General features: G+C 36.8%; 2 protein-coding genes across 2 annotated transcripts; both read right to left on the bottom strand.

The window, feature by feature from the left end:
- Positions 1 to 1,037: 1,037 nt before the first annotated feature.
- Positions 1,038 to 6,816, bottom strand: LOC107046503 (nucleolar and coiled-body phosphoprotein 1; the record flags this gene model as incomplete). Its single annotated transcript, XM_015269127.1, is given in 3 exon segments — positions 1,038 to 1,616; positions 3,768 to 4,355; positions 6,718 to 6,816. Coding segments are annotated over 3 exon segments (1,266 nt in total), but the record flags the coding sequence as incomplete, so codon positions are not given.
- On the bottom strand, positions 4,299 to 13,798 carry LOC107046504 (neurofilament medium polypeptide; the record flags this gene model as incomplete). The annotated part of the gene is given in 4 exon segments (XM_015269128.1): positions 4,299 to 4,355; positions 6,718 to 7,290; positions 10,697 to 10,846; positions 13,052 to 13,798. Coding segments are annotated over 3 exon segments (1,212 nt in total). The 3' UTR covers positions 4,299 to 4,355; positions 6,718 to 6,975.
- Positions 13,799 to 15,383: the final 1,585 nt, after the last annotated feature.

A 15,383-nucleotide genomic window follows, 5' to 3' on the forward strand; every position in this document is an offset into this window, starting at 1 on the left:
GAAGAATTTTGAATCTCACTTACCTCTCTGCTTCAAAAAATATTGATGGGCATACCTTTTCGTATTTGTCCGGTGACGAGTGCACTTCTTGAATTGATTTTTCGTCTGTTCGTCGAACGTTCTAAGCGCTGTTTTTCTTTCAACTGGTATTTATAAAAGAAATTGATTGTCTTGATATTAAATTTCCATCGAATAAGCATACAAACGAAAAGGACTGGGTGATGTTGATAAAGGACATCGATCGTTCATAATCAATGATGAATCATTAAAACTTACATAATTTGATTTCCTTATGACATCGTTGTCTTCTGAAGAGGAGGAATCATCATGGACTTGATCATCGTGGGGGACCGTTTCGGTTTCAGTGGCTGGCGGTGAAGGCAGGAAATCATAAACATCAACAGTGACGCTGGCACTGACATCGTTCTGTGAATCGAATTCCAATTTTGGTTTAGTTTTTGTTATCGATACCCGATGAAATAATTGAATCGCCAACATTAAGTGCAATGTTCAGAATTTTTAGGGAAACTATTCCAATTGTGATCTATTTGGGGAGTCACAGTCCCGGTTTTCCAGCTGTCCTTGACGACTCGACATCCTGAATTATGCATAAATGTCCTTACATATGCCATGCATACAAAATGAGATTCATGATAACTTTTCTATCAGTATTTACACTTTAAAAAATGTCAACTAACCCACCGGACCCGATCCAAAATGACGGAAATTTTCAAAATACGCAAAAAACCGATTTTTGCTTTCAAAAATCAGAAGGTAAAATCTAGTTAACGGATCATCTTAAATGTGGATCAGTTGATATCTGTTGAAGTGTATGTAAGAATTAAAAAGTTCACATAAATCTCATTTTTTTAATGGTGAACTTTTAGATTTCAGTAGGGTCACCCCTTAAACAGAATTTGATATTTCCGTTTAAATTCACTCATTATGAAAATAATCCGAGATTCAATAAGGACTGCAAAGGGATAATATTGGATGGCAGCACAAACCTTCATTTTAGCCTTAGCAGCTACATCCTCCGGAGCATTCTTAACGACTTCCTCATCCTCTGAAGAACCATCCTCTACTGACTTCTGTTGTTTCTCCATCTGGGATTTCACCTGCAGTTTCGTTTGAGGTTTAGTGCCAGCTTTCGCCTTGGAGTCTTCATCAGAGTCTGATGTGTCACTCGAAGACTCTAGTTTCTTCGCTGGGACTTTAGCAGCTGGCGATCTTGCTGTAGATGAGGCAATGGGCTTGGAGTTTTTCTCTTCCTCTGAAGAGCTCGCAGAAGAGTCGTTGAGGGTTAATACGGTTGTATCCTTCGCTGAAGCTGTTGATTTTCCCTGCAAGGAATTTTCGTCTGAAGACTTGGAGTTATTGTTTGTGAGTGCTGTCGATTTCGCTGAGGATTGGGAGAATGAGTCAGAGTCTGAGGAGGCGGCTGACTTCTTCGTAGGTTTTGTCGTTCCGTTTATTTGGGGTTTTGGGGACGCCTTATGCTTGCTCGAGAAGCTCGAGTCTAACTCGGTAGGTTTTAACTGGGGTTTTATCACGACTACTTTCTGGTGGTGCTCCATCACATCGCGGATCACTGGGCGACCTTTCGGTAGAGTCGGCTGTAAGCAGAGATCAAGATTCTTATGTGAAGATGTTCAAAATTTAATTCAATTAGAAGAAAATGAATTACTAATTCGGCGTCCCTTAAAGGATGTTCGGGCGAGGTGGAGGAAATCATAAAAATGCAACCAATTCTATGGATTTTTTTTAGTTCGATAATGAATCAATTCAGAAACGATTTGCAAAATTTCAGATGGCCTACATACATGGTAACAACAAAAATAAATCCTGAAATTGCTACGCATGCATGAGGTTGAATAGGGCATCGGTAATTTTTGCATTTTTCCTTCATGATCGACTAGTCAGCAATGTAGGAAAACAGCTGAACTTATCGATGCTCTATTTTTGTTGTTGCCCTGTATCTAGGCTATCTGAAATTTTGCACATCGTTTCTTGATTGATTCATTAACGTACTGAAAAAAATCCATGGAGGTGGTTGCTTTTTGATGATTTCCTCTATTTCGCCCTACCATCCTTAAGTGAAAAAAGTGTCACCAAAACCTTGTCACCATTTCTTACATCATCACGATCTTCATCCACCATATAATAACCACAAAATCAATCCGGAACGTGAAAATTTTTGCAATGGTTAGAGTTGTATCAAACATAAATATACAAAGTCGGGTCTACAGCGATTTTGAAAGGACCAATTTCCTATGGATATCTCCGAATGTAAAGCCTATAGAAAAAATAGCAACCTTTTCTGGATTCATTTCTGCCTATTCCTTGAATTCTTTATAAATGAACCAGGAAAATTGATAGGATTTTCAATTCAATGAATTTCAAGAGAACTAGAGCATTTTGCAGACGTCGGTGGCGTAGTGACAAGGCCCTCGCCTAGTGGTCTCAAGGTTGTGAGTTCGATTCCCCGTGGAACCGAATTTTTCAACTTTCACTGGTGAGCGGCAGTTTGCTAATAGAGCAACCGCCGATATCGACAGGGTTTTTCTGCAGTTTTCCATGGCACTCCTATGTTCTATAAGAGAGTGCAATATGGTGCAGTGTAGGATCCAAAGCCGCATGCATAGGGTTGGAATAGGGTCAGTTAGACAATAAGGAGGGCAGAAAGTAACGAATATTACGGGAAAAAAAGAGAATTTCCTCGTTTTTCTTCTAATTTTATGAAATTGGAGGAATTTCTTGAGTTTTCTATTAAAACCAGAAATTTTTTTCGACTCTCCTTGAAAATCACAGAATTTAATAGAACATCGACGAATTTTTCTACAAATCGGAGTGTAACTTTCAGTAAGAATCTATAATTTTGTCTAAAACTTAGACAGGGTATCTATTTAGAAATTCCCTACAGATTCCCTGACTTTTTTTTTATTTTTCTTGACAAAATTAATCAAATACTCTAATGGTAGAAACATTCTCGACAGTATCAAATTTTTGCTTCATATTCATCCCAGTCCATTCAATTGATTGATATGCCTAGTTAATCGAATTTGTTCTTTGTCATGTTGAACTTATTATCCTTAAACGTAAAATGATACTTATTTGATCTTTTATCCCTCCTTTATTGAGAAAATGGGAACAGGAATGTTAAAATGTTAATTTTCACCAAAACTGATTTTTTCTGTGACCCTGGTATTTCTTCGTTCATTAAATATTTTCTATCAATTTTTTTATTAATAGAGGGCACACCAGATGAAGAGTCCTCTATTCTAGTCATCAGTAGTGCAAAGAAACACAAAAAAAAAGTATAATAAATTTAAAGACTGAATTCGCCCACTGATATTTGGTAGAATTATCCATATAGTACATTTGAGAATTCACGAATAAGTGAAATACGTAGGTAGAAACATTCTATATTAACTGGAGGTGGCAACGTGTTGTTTTGATTGATCACCTAGTCAAAATTTTCTTTTGATTAATTAGGGGAATGAAAATTCAAGCAAAGAATTCGAAAAAGCTTGCGTAATTTTTGAGCATGTTCCTGAGTTTTCTAGATCGATTAAATTTATGGGCAATTCTCGGTTTTCCAGCTTTCCCTGTCGGCTGGACACCCTAAATCTTCCAAAAGATGCCTTTAGAAATGGAAATTGTGAATTTAACATATTTTGATATTTGCGTCTAAGTTTACTCATTATAAAAATAATCCAAGATTCAACAAGGACTACAAGGGAATAATACTGGGCAGTAGCTCAAACCTTCGTTTTATCATTGGCAGTCACACCCTTCGGAGCATTCTTGGCGACTTCCTCATCCTCTGAAGAACCATCCTCTACTGACTTCTGTTGTTTCTCCATCTGGGATTTCACCTGCAGTTTTGTTTGAGTTTTAGTGCCAGCTTTCGCCTTGGAGTCTTCATCAGAGTCTGATGTGTCACTCGAGGACTCTAGTTTCTTCGCTGAGGCTTTAGCAGCCGGCGGTCTTGTTCTAGATGAGCCAATGGGCTTGGAGTTTTTCTCTTCCTCTGAGGAGCTCGTAGAAGAGTCGTTGAGGGTTAATACTGTTGATTTTCCCTGCGAGGAATTTTCGTCTAAAGAGTTGAAGTTATTGTTTGTGAGTGTTGTCGATTTCGCTGAGGACTGGGAGGATGAGTCGGAGTCTGAGGAGGCGGCTGACTTCTTCGTAGGTTTTGTCGTTCCATTTATTTGGGGTTTTGGGGACGCCTCATCCTTGCTCGAGGAGCTCGAGTCTAACTCGGTAGGTTTTAACGAGGGTTTTATCACGACTTCTTTCTGGTGGTGCTCCATCATATCGCGGATTACTGGGCAACCTTTCGGTAGAGTCGGCTGTAAGCAGAAATCAAGATTCTTGTGTGAAGATGTTCAAAATTTAATTCAATTAGAAGGAAACGAATTACTAATTCGGCGTACCTTTAAGGATGTTCGGGCGAGGTGGAGGAAATCATAAAAATGCAACCAATTCTATGGATTTTTTTTAGTTCGATAATGAATCAATTCAGAAACGATGTGCGAAATTTCAGACGGCCTAGGTACATGGTAACAACAAAAATAAATCCTGAAATTGCTACGCATGCATGATGTTGAATAGGGCATCGGTAATTTTTGCATTTTTCCTTCATGATCGACTAGTCAGCAATGTAGGAAAACAGCTGAACTTATCGATGCTCTATGTAATCTCGTGTATGAGTATTACCTTAAGGATTTATTTTTGTTGTTGCCCTGTATCTAGGCTATCTAAATTTTTGCACATCGTTTCTTGATTGATTCATTAACGTACTGAAAAAAATCCATGAAGGTCGTTGCATTTTTATGATTTCCTCTATCTCGCCCTATCATCCTCAAGTGAAAAAAATGTCACCAAAACCTTGTCACCATTTCTTACATCATCACGATCTTCATCCACCACATAATAACCACAAAATCAATCCAGAACGTGAAAATTTTTGCAATAGTTAGAGTTGTATCAAACATAAATATACAAAGTCGGGTCTACGGCGAATTTGAAAGGACCAATTTCCTATGAATATCTCCGAATGTAAAGCCTATAGAAAAAATAGCAACCTTTTCTGGATTAATTTCTGGCTATTCCTCGAATTCTTTATAAATGAATCAGGAAAATTGATAGGATTTTCAATTCAATGAATTTTTTCGAATTTTCAAGAGAACTAGAGCATTTTACAGACGTCGGTGGCGTAGTGACAAGGCGTTCGCCTAGTGGTCTCAAGGTTGTGAGTTCGATTCCCCGTGGAACCGAATTTTTCAACTTTCACTGGTGAGCGGCAGTTTACTAATAGAACAACCGCCGATATCGACAGGGTTTTTCTGCAGTTTTCCAGGTCACTTCTATGTTCTATAAGAGAGTACAATATGGTGCAGTGTAGGATCCACAGCCGCATGCATAGGGTTGGAATAGGGTCAGTTACACAATAAGGAAGGCAGAAAGTAACGAATAGTAAGGGAAAAAAAAGAGAATTTCCTCGATTATCTTCTAATTTTATGAAATTGGAGGAATTTGTTGAGTTTTCTATTAAAACTAGAAATTTTTTTCGACTCTCCTGGAAAATCACAGAATTTAATAGAACATCGACGAATTTTTCTACAAATCGGAGTGTAACTTTCAGTAAGAATCTATAATTTTGTCTAAAAGTTAGGCAGGGTATCTAGTTAGAAATTCCCTACAAATTCCCTGACTTTTCTTTGATTTTTCTTGACAAAATTAATCAAATACCCTAATGGTAGAAACATTCTCGACAGTATCAAATTTTTGCTTCATATTCATTCTAGTCCATTCAATTGATTGATATGCCTAGTTAATCGAATTCGTTCTTTGTCATGTTGAACTTATTATCCTTAACCCATTGCGGCACGAAACGTTTTCCTACGGTAGCACACACACGCTCCGTAATGTGGTGGTGTGCGTGCGCTGCCGTGCTTTCCTTATGGCGCACCAATACTCTGCCGGACCCCCCACTCTTCTCACATCGATACTCCTCGTGATCTTCGTGCCGCAATGAGTTAAACGTAAATGATACTCATTTGATCTTTTATCCCTCCTTTATTGAGAAAATGGGAACAGGAATGTTAAAATGTGAATTTTCACCAAAACCGATTTTTTCTGCGACCCTGGTATTTCTCCTTTCATTGAATGTTTTCTATCAATTTTTTAATTAATAGAGAGCACACCAGACGGAGAGTCCTCTATTCTAGTCATCAGTAATGCAAAGAAACAAAAAAAAAATATAATCAATTTAAAGACTGAATTTGCCCAGTGATATTTGGTAGAATTATCCATATAGTACATTTGAGAATTCACGAATAAGTGAAGTACGTAGGTAAAAACATTCTATATTAACTGGAGGTGGCAACGTATTGTTTTGATTGATCACCTAGTAAAAATTTCCTTTTGATTAATTAGGGGAATGAAAATTCAAGCAAAGAATTAGAAAAAGCTTGCGTAATTTTTGAGCATGTTCCTGAGTTTTCTAGATCAATTGAATTTATGGGCAATTCTCGATTTTCCAGCTTTCCCTGTCGGCTGGACACCCTGAATCTTCCAAAATATGCCTTTATGAATGGAAATTGTGAATTTAACATATTTTGATATTTGCGTCTAAGTTCACTCATTATAAAAATAATCCGAGGTTCAACAAGGAACTACAAGGGAATAATACTGGACAGTAGCTCAAACCTTCGTTTTAGCCTTGGCAGTCACACCCTTCGGAGCATTCTTGACGACTTCCTCATCCTCTGAAGAACCATGCTCTACTGACTTCTGTTGTTTCTTCATCTGGGATTTCACCTGCAGTTTCGTTTGAGGTTTAGTGCCAGCTTTCGCCTTGGAGTCTTCATCAGAGTCTGATGTGTCACTCGAAGACTCTAGTTTCTTCGCCGGGACTTTAGCAGCTGGCGATCTTGCTGTAGATGAGACAATGGGCTTGGAGTTTTTCTATTCGTCTGAGGAGCTCGCAGGAGAGTCGTTGAGTGTTAATCTGGTTGCATGCTTCGCTGCAGCTGTTGATTTTCCCTGCGAGTAGTTTTTCTCTGAAGAGTTAGAGTGGTTGTTTGTGTCGGAGTCTGAGGAGACGGCCTTCTTCTTCTGGAGTTTTGTCGTCCCGTTAATTCGGGGTTTTGGGGGCGCCTCGTCCTCACTCGAGGAGCTCGAGTCTATGTCGTTCGATTTTGACGGGGTTTTTTTTACAAGTTTTTTCTGGTAGTGCTCCAACACATCTCGGGCCATCGGGGAACGTTTCGGGTAGGTTCGCTACAAGCAGAGTTTAAGGTTGTTACAAAATGTTAAAAATTGAATCCAACTGGAAAAACACGAATTTCTAACTCAACGTCCCTTCATGTGAAAAAAGTGTCTCAGGGAAATCACCAGAGAAAGAGTAACCCAGATTCTCGATTTAAGAGAACGTATCTCAATCCTTTTTTCCATAAATCACGTATCTATATTCGACGTCAAGATTTCACGTATCTTGATGAGAATTAAAAAAAGACGCAACTTGCAAAACTGTCATTAGTATTAGTTCGAAAAGAATAGTTGACGTTATTCTCTTCACTCATCTCTATCAAAATATGACCTATAACTTGAATACCAAATATGTTCATCCACCACAAAATAACCACAAAACCAATTCAGAACGGGAAAATTTGTGCATTCATTGCAGTCGTACAAAAAATTAATTGACAAATTTATGTTTACGGCTAAGGCCCTCAGAAAAATGGGGGCCCTTTCCGTGATCATTTTTGTCTATTTATTGAATTCTTTAAAAAAACGAGGCAGTTCCCTTGAATGTTTTCCTCAATGGAAAAATTTCCCAAAATTTTTGAGAAAACTGCAGGATTGCCTTGATTCGGTTCTGATCTTATGAAGTCGGAGGATTTTGCTCAGCTTCCTATGAAAACTAGAGAATTTAGGTAACTTTCCTAGAAAACCTGGGAATTTATGTGAAGATTATATATGGCGGTGTATGTCTCGTAGCTACCGGGCATCTTCTGTATTTCATTCCGATACTTTGATTGCTTTGAAATCCATTCCGCCGCCTACCTACTTTATGCAAGTGAAATTCTGTCTAAAACTTAGGTAGGGTATCCAGTTATAAATTTTCTATAAAAATTCCCCAACTTTTTCTTGATTTTCCCCGACAAATTTGCTCAAATTCCCCGTCGGTAGAGAATTTCTCGGTAATGTATAAGTTAAATGCTCCTGCGCCCGTGTCGTTGAGGTGAAACCATCATTATTTAAATATTTCTATCAAAATGAGATAGATGTTTTGAATTAGATATCGAAGTATTGAATAATATCAGCCATAATGATGAGCATTGTATAATAAATAATCATGGATAAAAGCGGAAAATTCACTGTCCCTATGCTCGGTTACCCCCGGTATGCCTCGGTTGTCCCTAACTTGTTGTCGTTTGACACATGCCCCTATCCTCGTCTCTCGATTGGAATGGTACAGAGAGGTTACATCCCAAATAATCTACACTGTCCAAAAATTACACCTGAAATTTCAGGAAAATATTCCTGTAATTTTTTTCATTCACTGTTTCATATGAAATTCCAAGTTATTTTGTCACTGAAAATTCAGTTGAATTCTGGAATTTCACTTGCTTTATATGGAAATCGAAGGAATTTTGTCCCTGAAAATTCAGTGAAATTCTAGAATATTCAGGAAAGTTCTAATTTTCAGGCCCATTTCATCATGAGAATTAACGAAAATACTGAAAATTCTGAAAATAATTGCTTGAATTTTCAAATAACTGAAAATTCAATAAAAATAATGTCTAATTTTGGCAATGAGTTCAGAAATTCAAGACGTCAACTGAAATTTCAAGGAATCACTGAAATTTCGATGTTGATTTAACATAAAAATTCCCAAATTTTCTGGATTTTCGCGCTGAATAATGAATTTTCAGTCGTAATGTCCGCAGTGCTTCAAAATTATCGAAAATTTTCCGATTGTTTTGTTGCATAGCAACGAGGAGGGCAAGTTTGTCAGTTAAAAATCCCGAGCGCGAAGCGCGAGGGGTTTTTTGCCAAACTTGCCCGACTCGTTGATATGCAGGAAAACCAGAGGAAAATTTTAGACAATTTTGAAGCACGAGGGGCATTCGGCTGAATTATTTCCCCCAGCTGAATTGCCATGCAACAGGAATGCATAATTTGAGGTTTTTGCGGGAAAAACAACTATAATTTTTTTTTCAAATTATGTGTCCACTCCTTCAATATATCAGCAATTTTTTTCGTGGAAGTATCGTCATCCAAAACATATTTTCTCGCAGTGCAAAATGCAGAAAACTGATTCCATGCTACACTCTCAGACTTCACCGTATTCCATGGTATATTTCTGTCAATATTTCGGTCAATAACATCCAGAGTATCTCCTCCGAATCTATTCATTTTGACATTTGAGTTTCGTTCACATGAACTTGAACAGGTTAGTACCGACTTCACGCGGATTATCTTTTGTTTATTAACAATTCTGGTTGCAATGCAACGAATTGGGAATAACCGAAAAATTATCGAAATAATTCTACCCCACTCTACCGCAAAACGTCAAATACTGCATTTCTATTGGGTGGCAATTCAGCTGGGGAGAATAATCCGGAAAATTTAACTTGATAATTCAAAATTTAACTGAAAATTCAAGTGAAGTTATCACTGAATTTTCAGGAAATTTCTAACATTGTAGACATTGTGAGTACTCTATTTTGTGATGAAACAGTATCAAAACATATTTAGGAACACAAAATTATATCTTCATCGACGGTCCAACTATTTGAATGATTTTTCCATCTGTTTAGCCAATTATTAACTGACAGTTGGTGAGAAAACTAGTAATATGAGTGGGAGAACGATCCAAATGAGATACTCAATAGATGATACTAACTTGTATTCTATAGAATCTAATCAATATTTCGAAATCAAAGTTAAGATTGGATACATTTCGTAATGTGGGGAGCATTTCAAATCGAAAATTACTAAAACAATGTTTTTGCATGACATACGGGGAAAATGGGTTGGATCCAAAATGTTTCTTATTTCTCCAGGTAACCCATTGTTTATCAAGAGTCTATCAAATCTATTTCCATCAACCGAAGACTTTCTAATTTCACCGAGGTACCCTTTACCAAATGAAATGGAAAATTTAATGATTTCTTCTCTTGTCCTGTTATGTTCGTAACTGAGGCTTGTTCCGTCGATTTTTTCAACATTCAATGAGTGTTTTGCGCATTCTATCAAAAAATGGTGCAATAAAATGTTACGATCACCAAGGATTCATCATCAAATCCTGTAATTATTTTCGGACGAATTTGCTTTGTAATTCTCGAGGAACTGCGTTATGTTACACTCGCGGTTTATCTGGTCCAATAAAATAACAAAATTTTCCTGTAAGTATATTTGAAGCCGTATAAAAAAGTGAATAGAATTTCAACTTTGAATTCAATACTCTCCAATCCCAATACTTCCACAGTATTTATAAAAATTATCAAAACTTGAGGAATTCCTAAAATATTTTCTTGCAGGAAATTAGTGAACCTTCAACGTGATTATTGCTTTCACTCGCTTCCTTGGCGCAGGAATGAGAGAAAGAGACTCGCACGCTATGCCAGGATAATGGCGAAAAGCTTAGTTATAGGGTAAACACCATTAAAAAACTTACTTTGTCTTCTTTCTTTTCTAATTTATTTCGCACTGAAGCTCGCAAGGAGGTCTTAATCTTGGATTCCCTGCGGTGACGTGTCTCGTGAGATCGAGGTAATGGTGACTTTAGAGCATCATCGTACTCGTCAGTAATATCCTCGTCTTCACTCTCGTAATTAGAAGAAGAATAAATTAATGAGGTTGTTGAATGATTAATACGCACTAATATTAAAGAATATCACCGACGGCAGTGGCCGTGCGGTTTGAGTGCGGGTTCGAATCCCGGCGACGGGGGTCAAAATTTATAGGGCTCTAATCTCACAGTTTCATTGTTGAGCGGTAGGCTCGTCAAAGAGACAACTGTACCTGGGCAGGTTTACCCCTCAAATGAGGTTTTCCCTTGTTCCTATGCGAATGCGATACAGGGGGCGGGGGTGGGATGGGAACATATCGTAAAAACCCGAAAGGGTATACGGAAAAGAAAAATGAAAAAAAAATTATTAAAGAATATCAATTGTGAAATGGCAGAACCGAATCATCAACACAATCAAAAACAAATTCCAAAAAATCTGAAATTTTGTCGCATTTGAGGTCTTCAGTGGGACTAACTCTGGCCGCAGGGTCCACTCGATCGGTCCAATAGTTTCCGAGAAAGAGCGATTTCTTTTTTTCAAAGTTTTTTGCAAATATTTGCAAAACTAGTGGGCCGATTCAACTTTTTTTTTTTTTTCAAAATGTTCGTCTTGATAGCCTCTATCTAGATCAATCAAAACCTATATAGCCGTCGGTACAAAGTTTCTGAGATCTTCCAACCTTTCTTTTTTTTCAAAGAATGCGACGGACCTGCGCATATACCATATTTGAATCTAAAAAAAGTCAATGTAACGAAACAACAGATATACGTCAGGGATTGAAATACACAGATGCGACAATGATATTTGGGTAGCTCAAATAATGATGCAATTTCCAACAGCAAATCGTCCTATCATCGGGAAGATATAAGACTAATGTAATGCAGAAAAAGTTCATGTTCTATATTTTGGTCAGCCGAGACTGTTCCAAAAAATTGCCTATCAAAATAGATTGATAATGTTGATTAAATTCCCCGCAGAGGAGTTGATGACCAAAGAGCATATTCCATGGGTGAATTCGCCGATTATTTTTTTCAGTTCTTTCTCGCTCACTGCGTCAGTTTTATTGTTTTGGGAGTTTTCAGTGAAATTTTCTACAAAACCTAGGAAAAAATCAAAGTGGGACTCCGGTCCCTCCTATCGAAGAATGATTTTTAAAAAATTCTTGGCAATTTTTCAATTTCAAATTCACGGAAAGTGGATCATTTATAGATTGGCATAGACTAAAACAGAGAAACTCAATAGTTTTGAAATTGAAAATTTTTCAATTAAAAAAATTAAGAATTTTTTTTCTCAAAAATTGTTCCTAGAAGGAACGGATTGGAGTCCCGCATTGATTTTTTATTATGGTTTATCAAAAGAGCCACTTCAAGTGAGGAAAAAAAAATTTATAATCGAAGTTGCGAAACTTGTCTGCGCTTTTAGGGCAGTTCGGATGGTCTGAGACAATTGAAATTATTCTGAATCGAAAGCATGAAAAATTTCCGCCGGGAATATATATCCAAAACTAATATTTTAAAAACTACCCCTGCTGAAATAGAAAATTTCTTTAAAAACTCCAAAAACAAGAAAATTGACGTAGTGAGCATGAAGAAACTGACAAAAAATTGAACAAAAATTTGTTAGGTCTTTTGGCTGATGAGAGAGATATCTGAGAAGCCTTTACAAAATTAAAATTTCGAGAGTACAAAACCATGCCAATAATTGGCGAATTCACCCCCATAATGAACAACAAATAAAAATTGAAATAGTCTGTGATGGGATTCAAGTATCAATCTAGTGTAATCTTTGAAAAAATGCTATTCGAAAGGAGAAAATTTTAGGAAACGTTTAAAGGTTTCCCTTCGAAAAAATCCAGGAAGTTGCTAATCGTGAACTACCTGATTTTTTTTTTAAGAGTATCTAATTATTTAATATGATTAGGCAATTTTTAAACAGAAACGTCAACACCTGTTCACTCCCCTCTATTAAAAATGCTTCATTCAAAAGCTCATTCATTAATCATCATTCATTAAGCGTCATTTATTGACAAATCAGTAGCGAAGTGGTAAAAGGAGATAAGTCCATTCCTTTCGAAATTATTTTTTTTGCATGAATCATATTTCTACATTAATCTGGAAGTGATAATAGTAATATTGAGAATTTTTGAAACAATGGAGTTATCTTCTTTCACCACTTTACTACTGAAATCTCCTTTGCTATCCATAAATATTGATGAATTGGGTCATATAGAGTAAACGTACTTGTTGGGGAGCGCGAACAAACTTTCCAACTTCATGAGCACGATGCTTCCTCTCTCGTTTCTTGGCTCGACCACTAACTTTTACTTCCTTTTCATCGCTTTCTTCTTCTCCCTTTCCCTCTCTTTCAGCATCCTTCTTTTCCCCCTCTTCTTCTTCGTCATCCTCTCTATCATCTAGTTCTTCCGATTCTGTTTCCTCTGGCTGATCCGTTTTATCATCATTTTCATCAACTTTATCCTTATCTTCATCTTCTTCAGATGCCTCATTTTCATCAAATTCTGAACTCTCTCTCTTGTCTTGAACGTTAGATCGAAATTTAGCTATTTTTGAATGAACTCGCTCATCGCCTTTACGCAAAGCTTCCTGATGTATTCGATTTTTTTGTTCCTTCGTAGAGTCTCCAGATTCCTTAGCAGATAATTTTATTTTCCCCTCGATTGGACCAGTACTCAATCTGGGTGGAATACGCAACCTTTTTGTTGGTTTTAAATACGTATCGATCATACTTTGATCTTGCGAGAACTCTAAGATGGTTGCACGAGCAATTGCCTCCCCCTTATCGTTAATAAGTCGACAACTTGCATTGCTTTGTTTCAATTTCTTAAGGGTCTTGCCACCCCCAACTTGCTTCAGTCTCCCTCCTCCCGTGTCTACGTAAAGGTCCTTCGACAAGCAAAGTTCATGTTTTTTTGTGTCGAAGCGATAAATAGCGCAAAAAAAATTGTGGGGTTCCAGCATCATGGACATCTGAAATGGAAATTGCACAATCATTGAATACAGAAACTAGAATTTTTTTTTTAATGGTTATTTTACATCGCTTCGATCCGATTTTTCGGATCGAAGATTTTTTATGCGACATATTTCCGGATATAATTGACATATATTTCTGGTTTTTATTTCACCCCGTGCGTTTTTCGTTAATGCAACTTTAACGTCAGCGTGAACGTTAATCCCGCATATTTCATAAATCTGAACATCAAATTTAATGATATGAATTTTATTTATTGCGACATAAATAAAATATTTATCAAAATGAATCCTATCGTCAAAAAGGAGAAAGGATGTCGATCTCGATATCGAAACTCGAGACAATGTCACCGTAAGACTGGAACCGATGCGCCACCATAGGCCTCCCTTGCCAACAACCGAATCAGAAAGTTAAATTTCCAATTCACATAGAATTCAGGTGGAAAATAAAAGAATGGAAAAAAAACGGGGAGACAGTTGACTACTGTCTTCTGATTTTACAGTTTTCAGCGAATCATATCTCGAAAACTAACCCTCCCTTATCCGCGAGGTTAGTGAAGTTTCCACTGAACAGGAGGTTCTATAGGGCCTTAAAAAACACGAAGAAAGAAAGACCATAATTTAACGCAGAAATTTGAAGTCACAAAAGAGATATTGCGTGAGCCGTTTGAATAGGCCGTGCTGTGTTTAAAGCTGGAATTTCCTATTTAACTCCTCCCCATGAAAATGTTTCCTTATTCGCGTAGGTAGAGGTTTTCCACTGAACAGGAGGTTTTATTGGGGCTTAAAGAACATGGAGAAACAAAGAACATAATTGAACGCAGACATTTGAAGTCACAAAAAAGATATTGAGTGATATTGAGTGAATATAATTTCGATCAAAGTTAAGATACTCTTGCCTCAAATTTTAGGCGTTTGTAAATCAGAGTGGATATTGGATTGTATCTGAGTTTATAAAAGTTCTTAATTTTGAGAATTAATTTAAAAAAACAATTTAAACGCAAATTTATTGAAAAATTTACGAATTTACTGAGAAGTGACAAAAAAACGAAACGAATAGCGTCAAAATTATCATTAAAAATTGGAATGCTATTGAAAGGGTGAACCTATTAGCTACTCTTTGAATTTTAAGCAGGTAGTCGCCCATAAGACGATTTATAGGTTGTATTTAATTTTTCCCTTTATCCTCAATTTCGTTCTTGGTAAAAAAAAAAACATGTTGTCTAAGTTAATTTAACAAAAGTGAACAACGCGGCTATTTCAGTAGTGTCCTCCCTTAATCATTCAACATTTTCCAATTTTTTTGTTGTAGCGAAATCATTGTCGTGATGACTATTTCATATAATCTGGAAAAGGTCATTTCACAGGACGCAATATAGTTTTATTCTGACACTCCAACTTGAAAAATGATTGAGATGAAGATTTTTATTCTGATAGGATTTTATGTCTTACGATAACGAAGTTTGGTATTAAATCTCAGCAAAATCTAGCCATTAGTTTCGGAGATCTTCCACTTTGAACGGTAAAACTTTTTTCCTCAATATCTCGAAAAACACTTTTCCTATTCAATGTTTTTTCTTTTAAA

The sequence above is a fragment of the Diachasma alloeum genome, unplaced genomic scaffold (assembly GCF_001412515.2).
Source record: "Diachasma alloeum isolate Michigan unplaced genomic scaffold, Dall2.0 Dall_scaffold_01443, whole genome shotgun sequence".
Lineage (NCBI taxonomy): Eukaryota > Metazoa > Arthropoda > Insecta > Hymenoptera > Braconidae > Diachasma > Diachasma alloeum.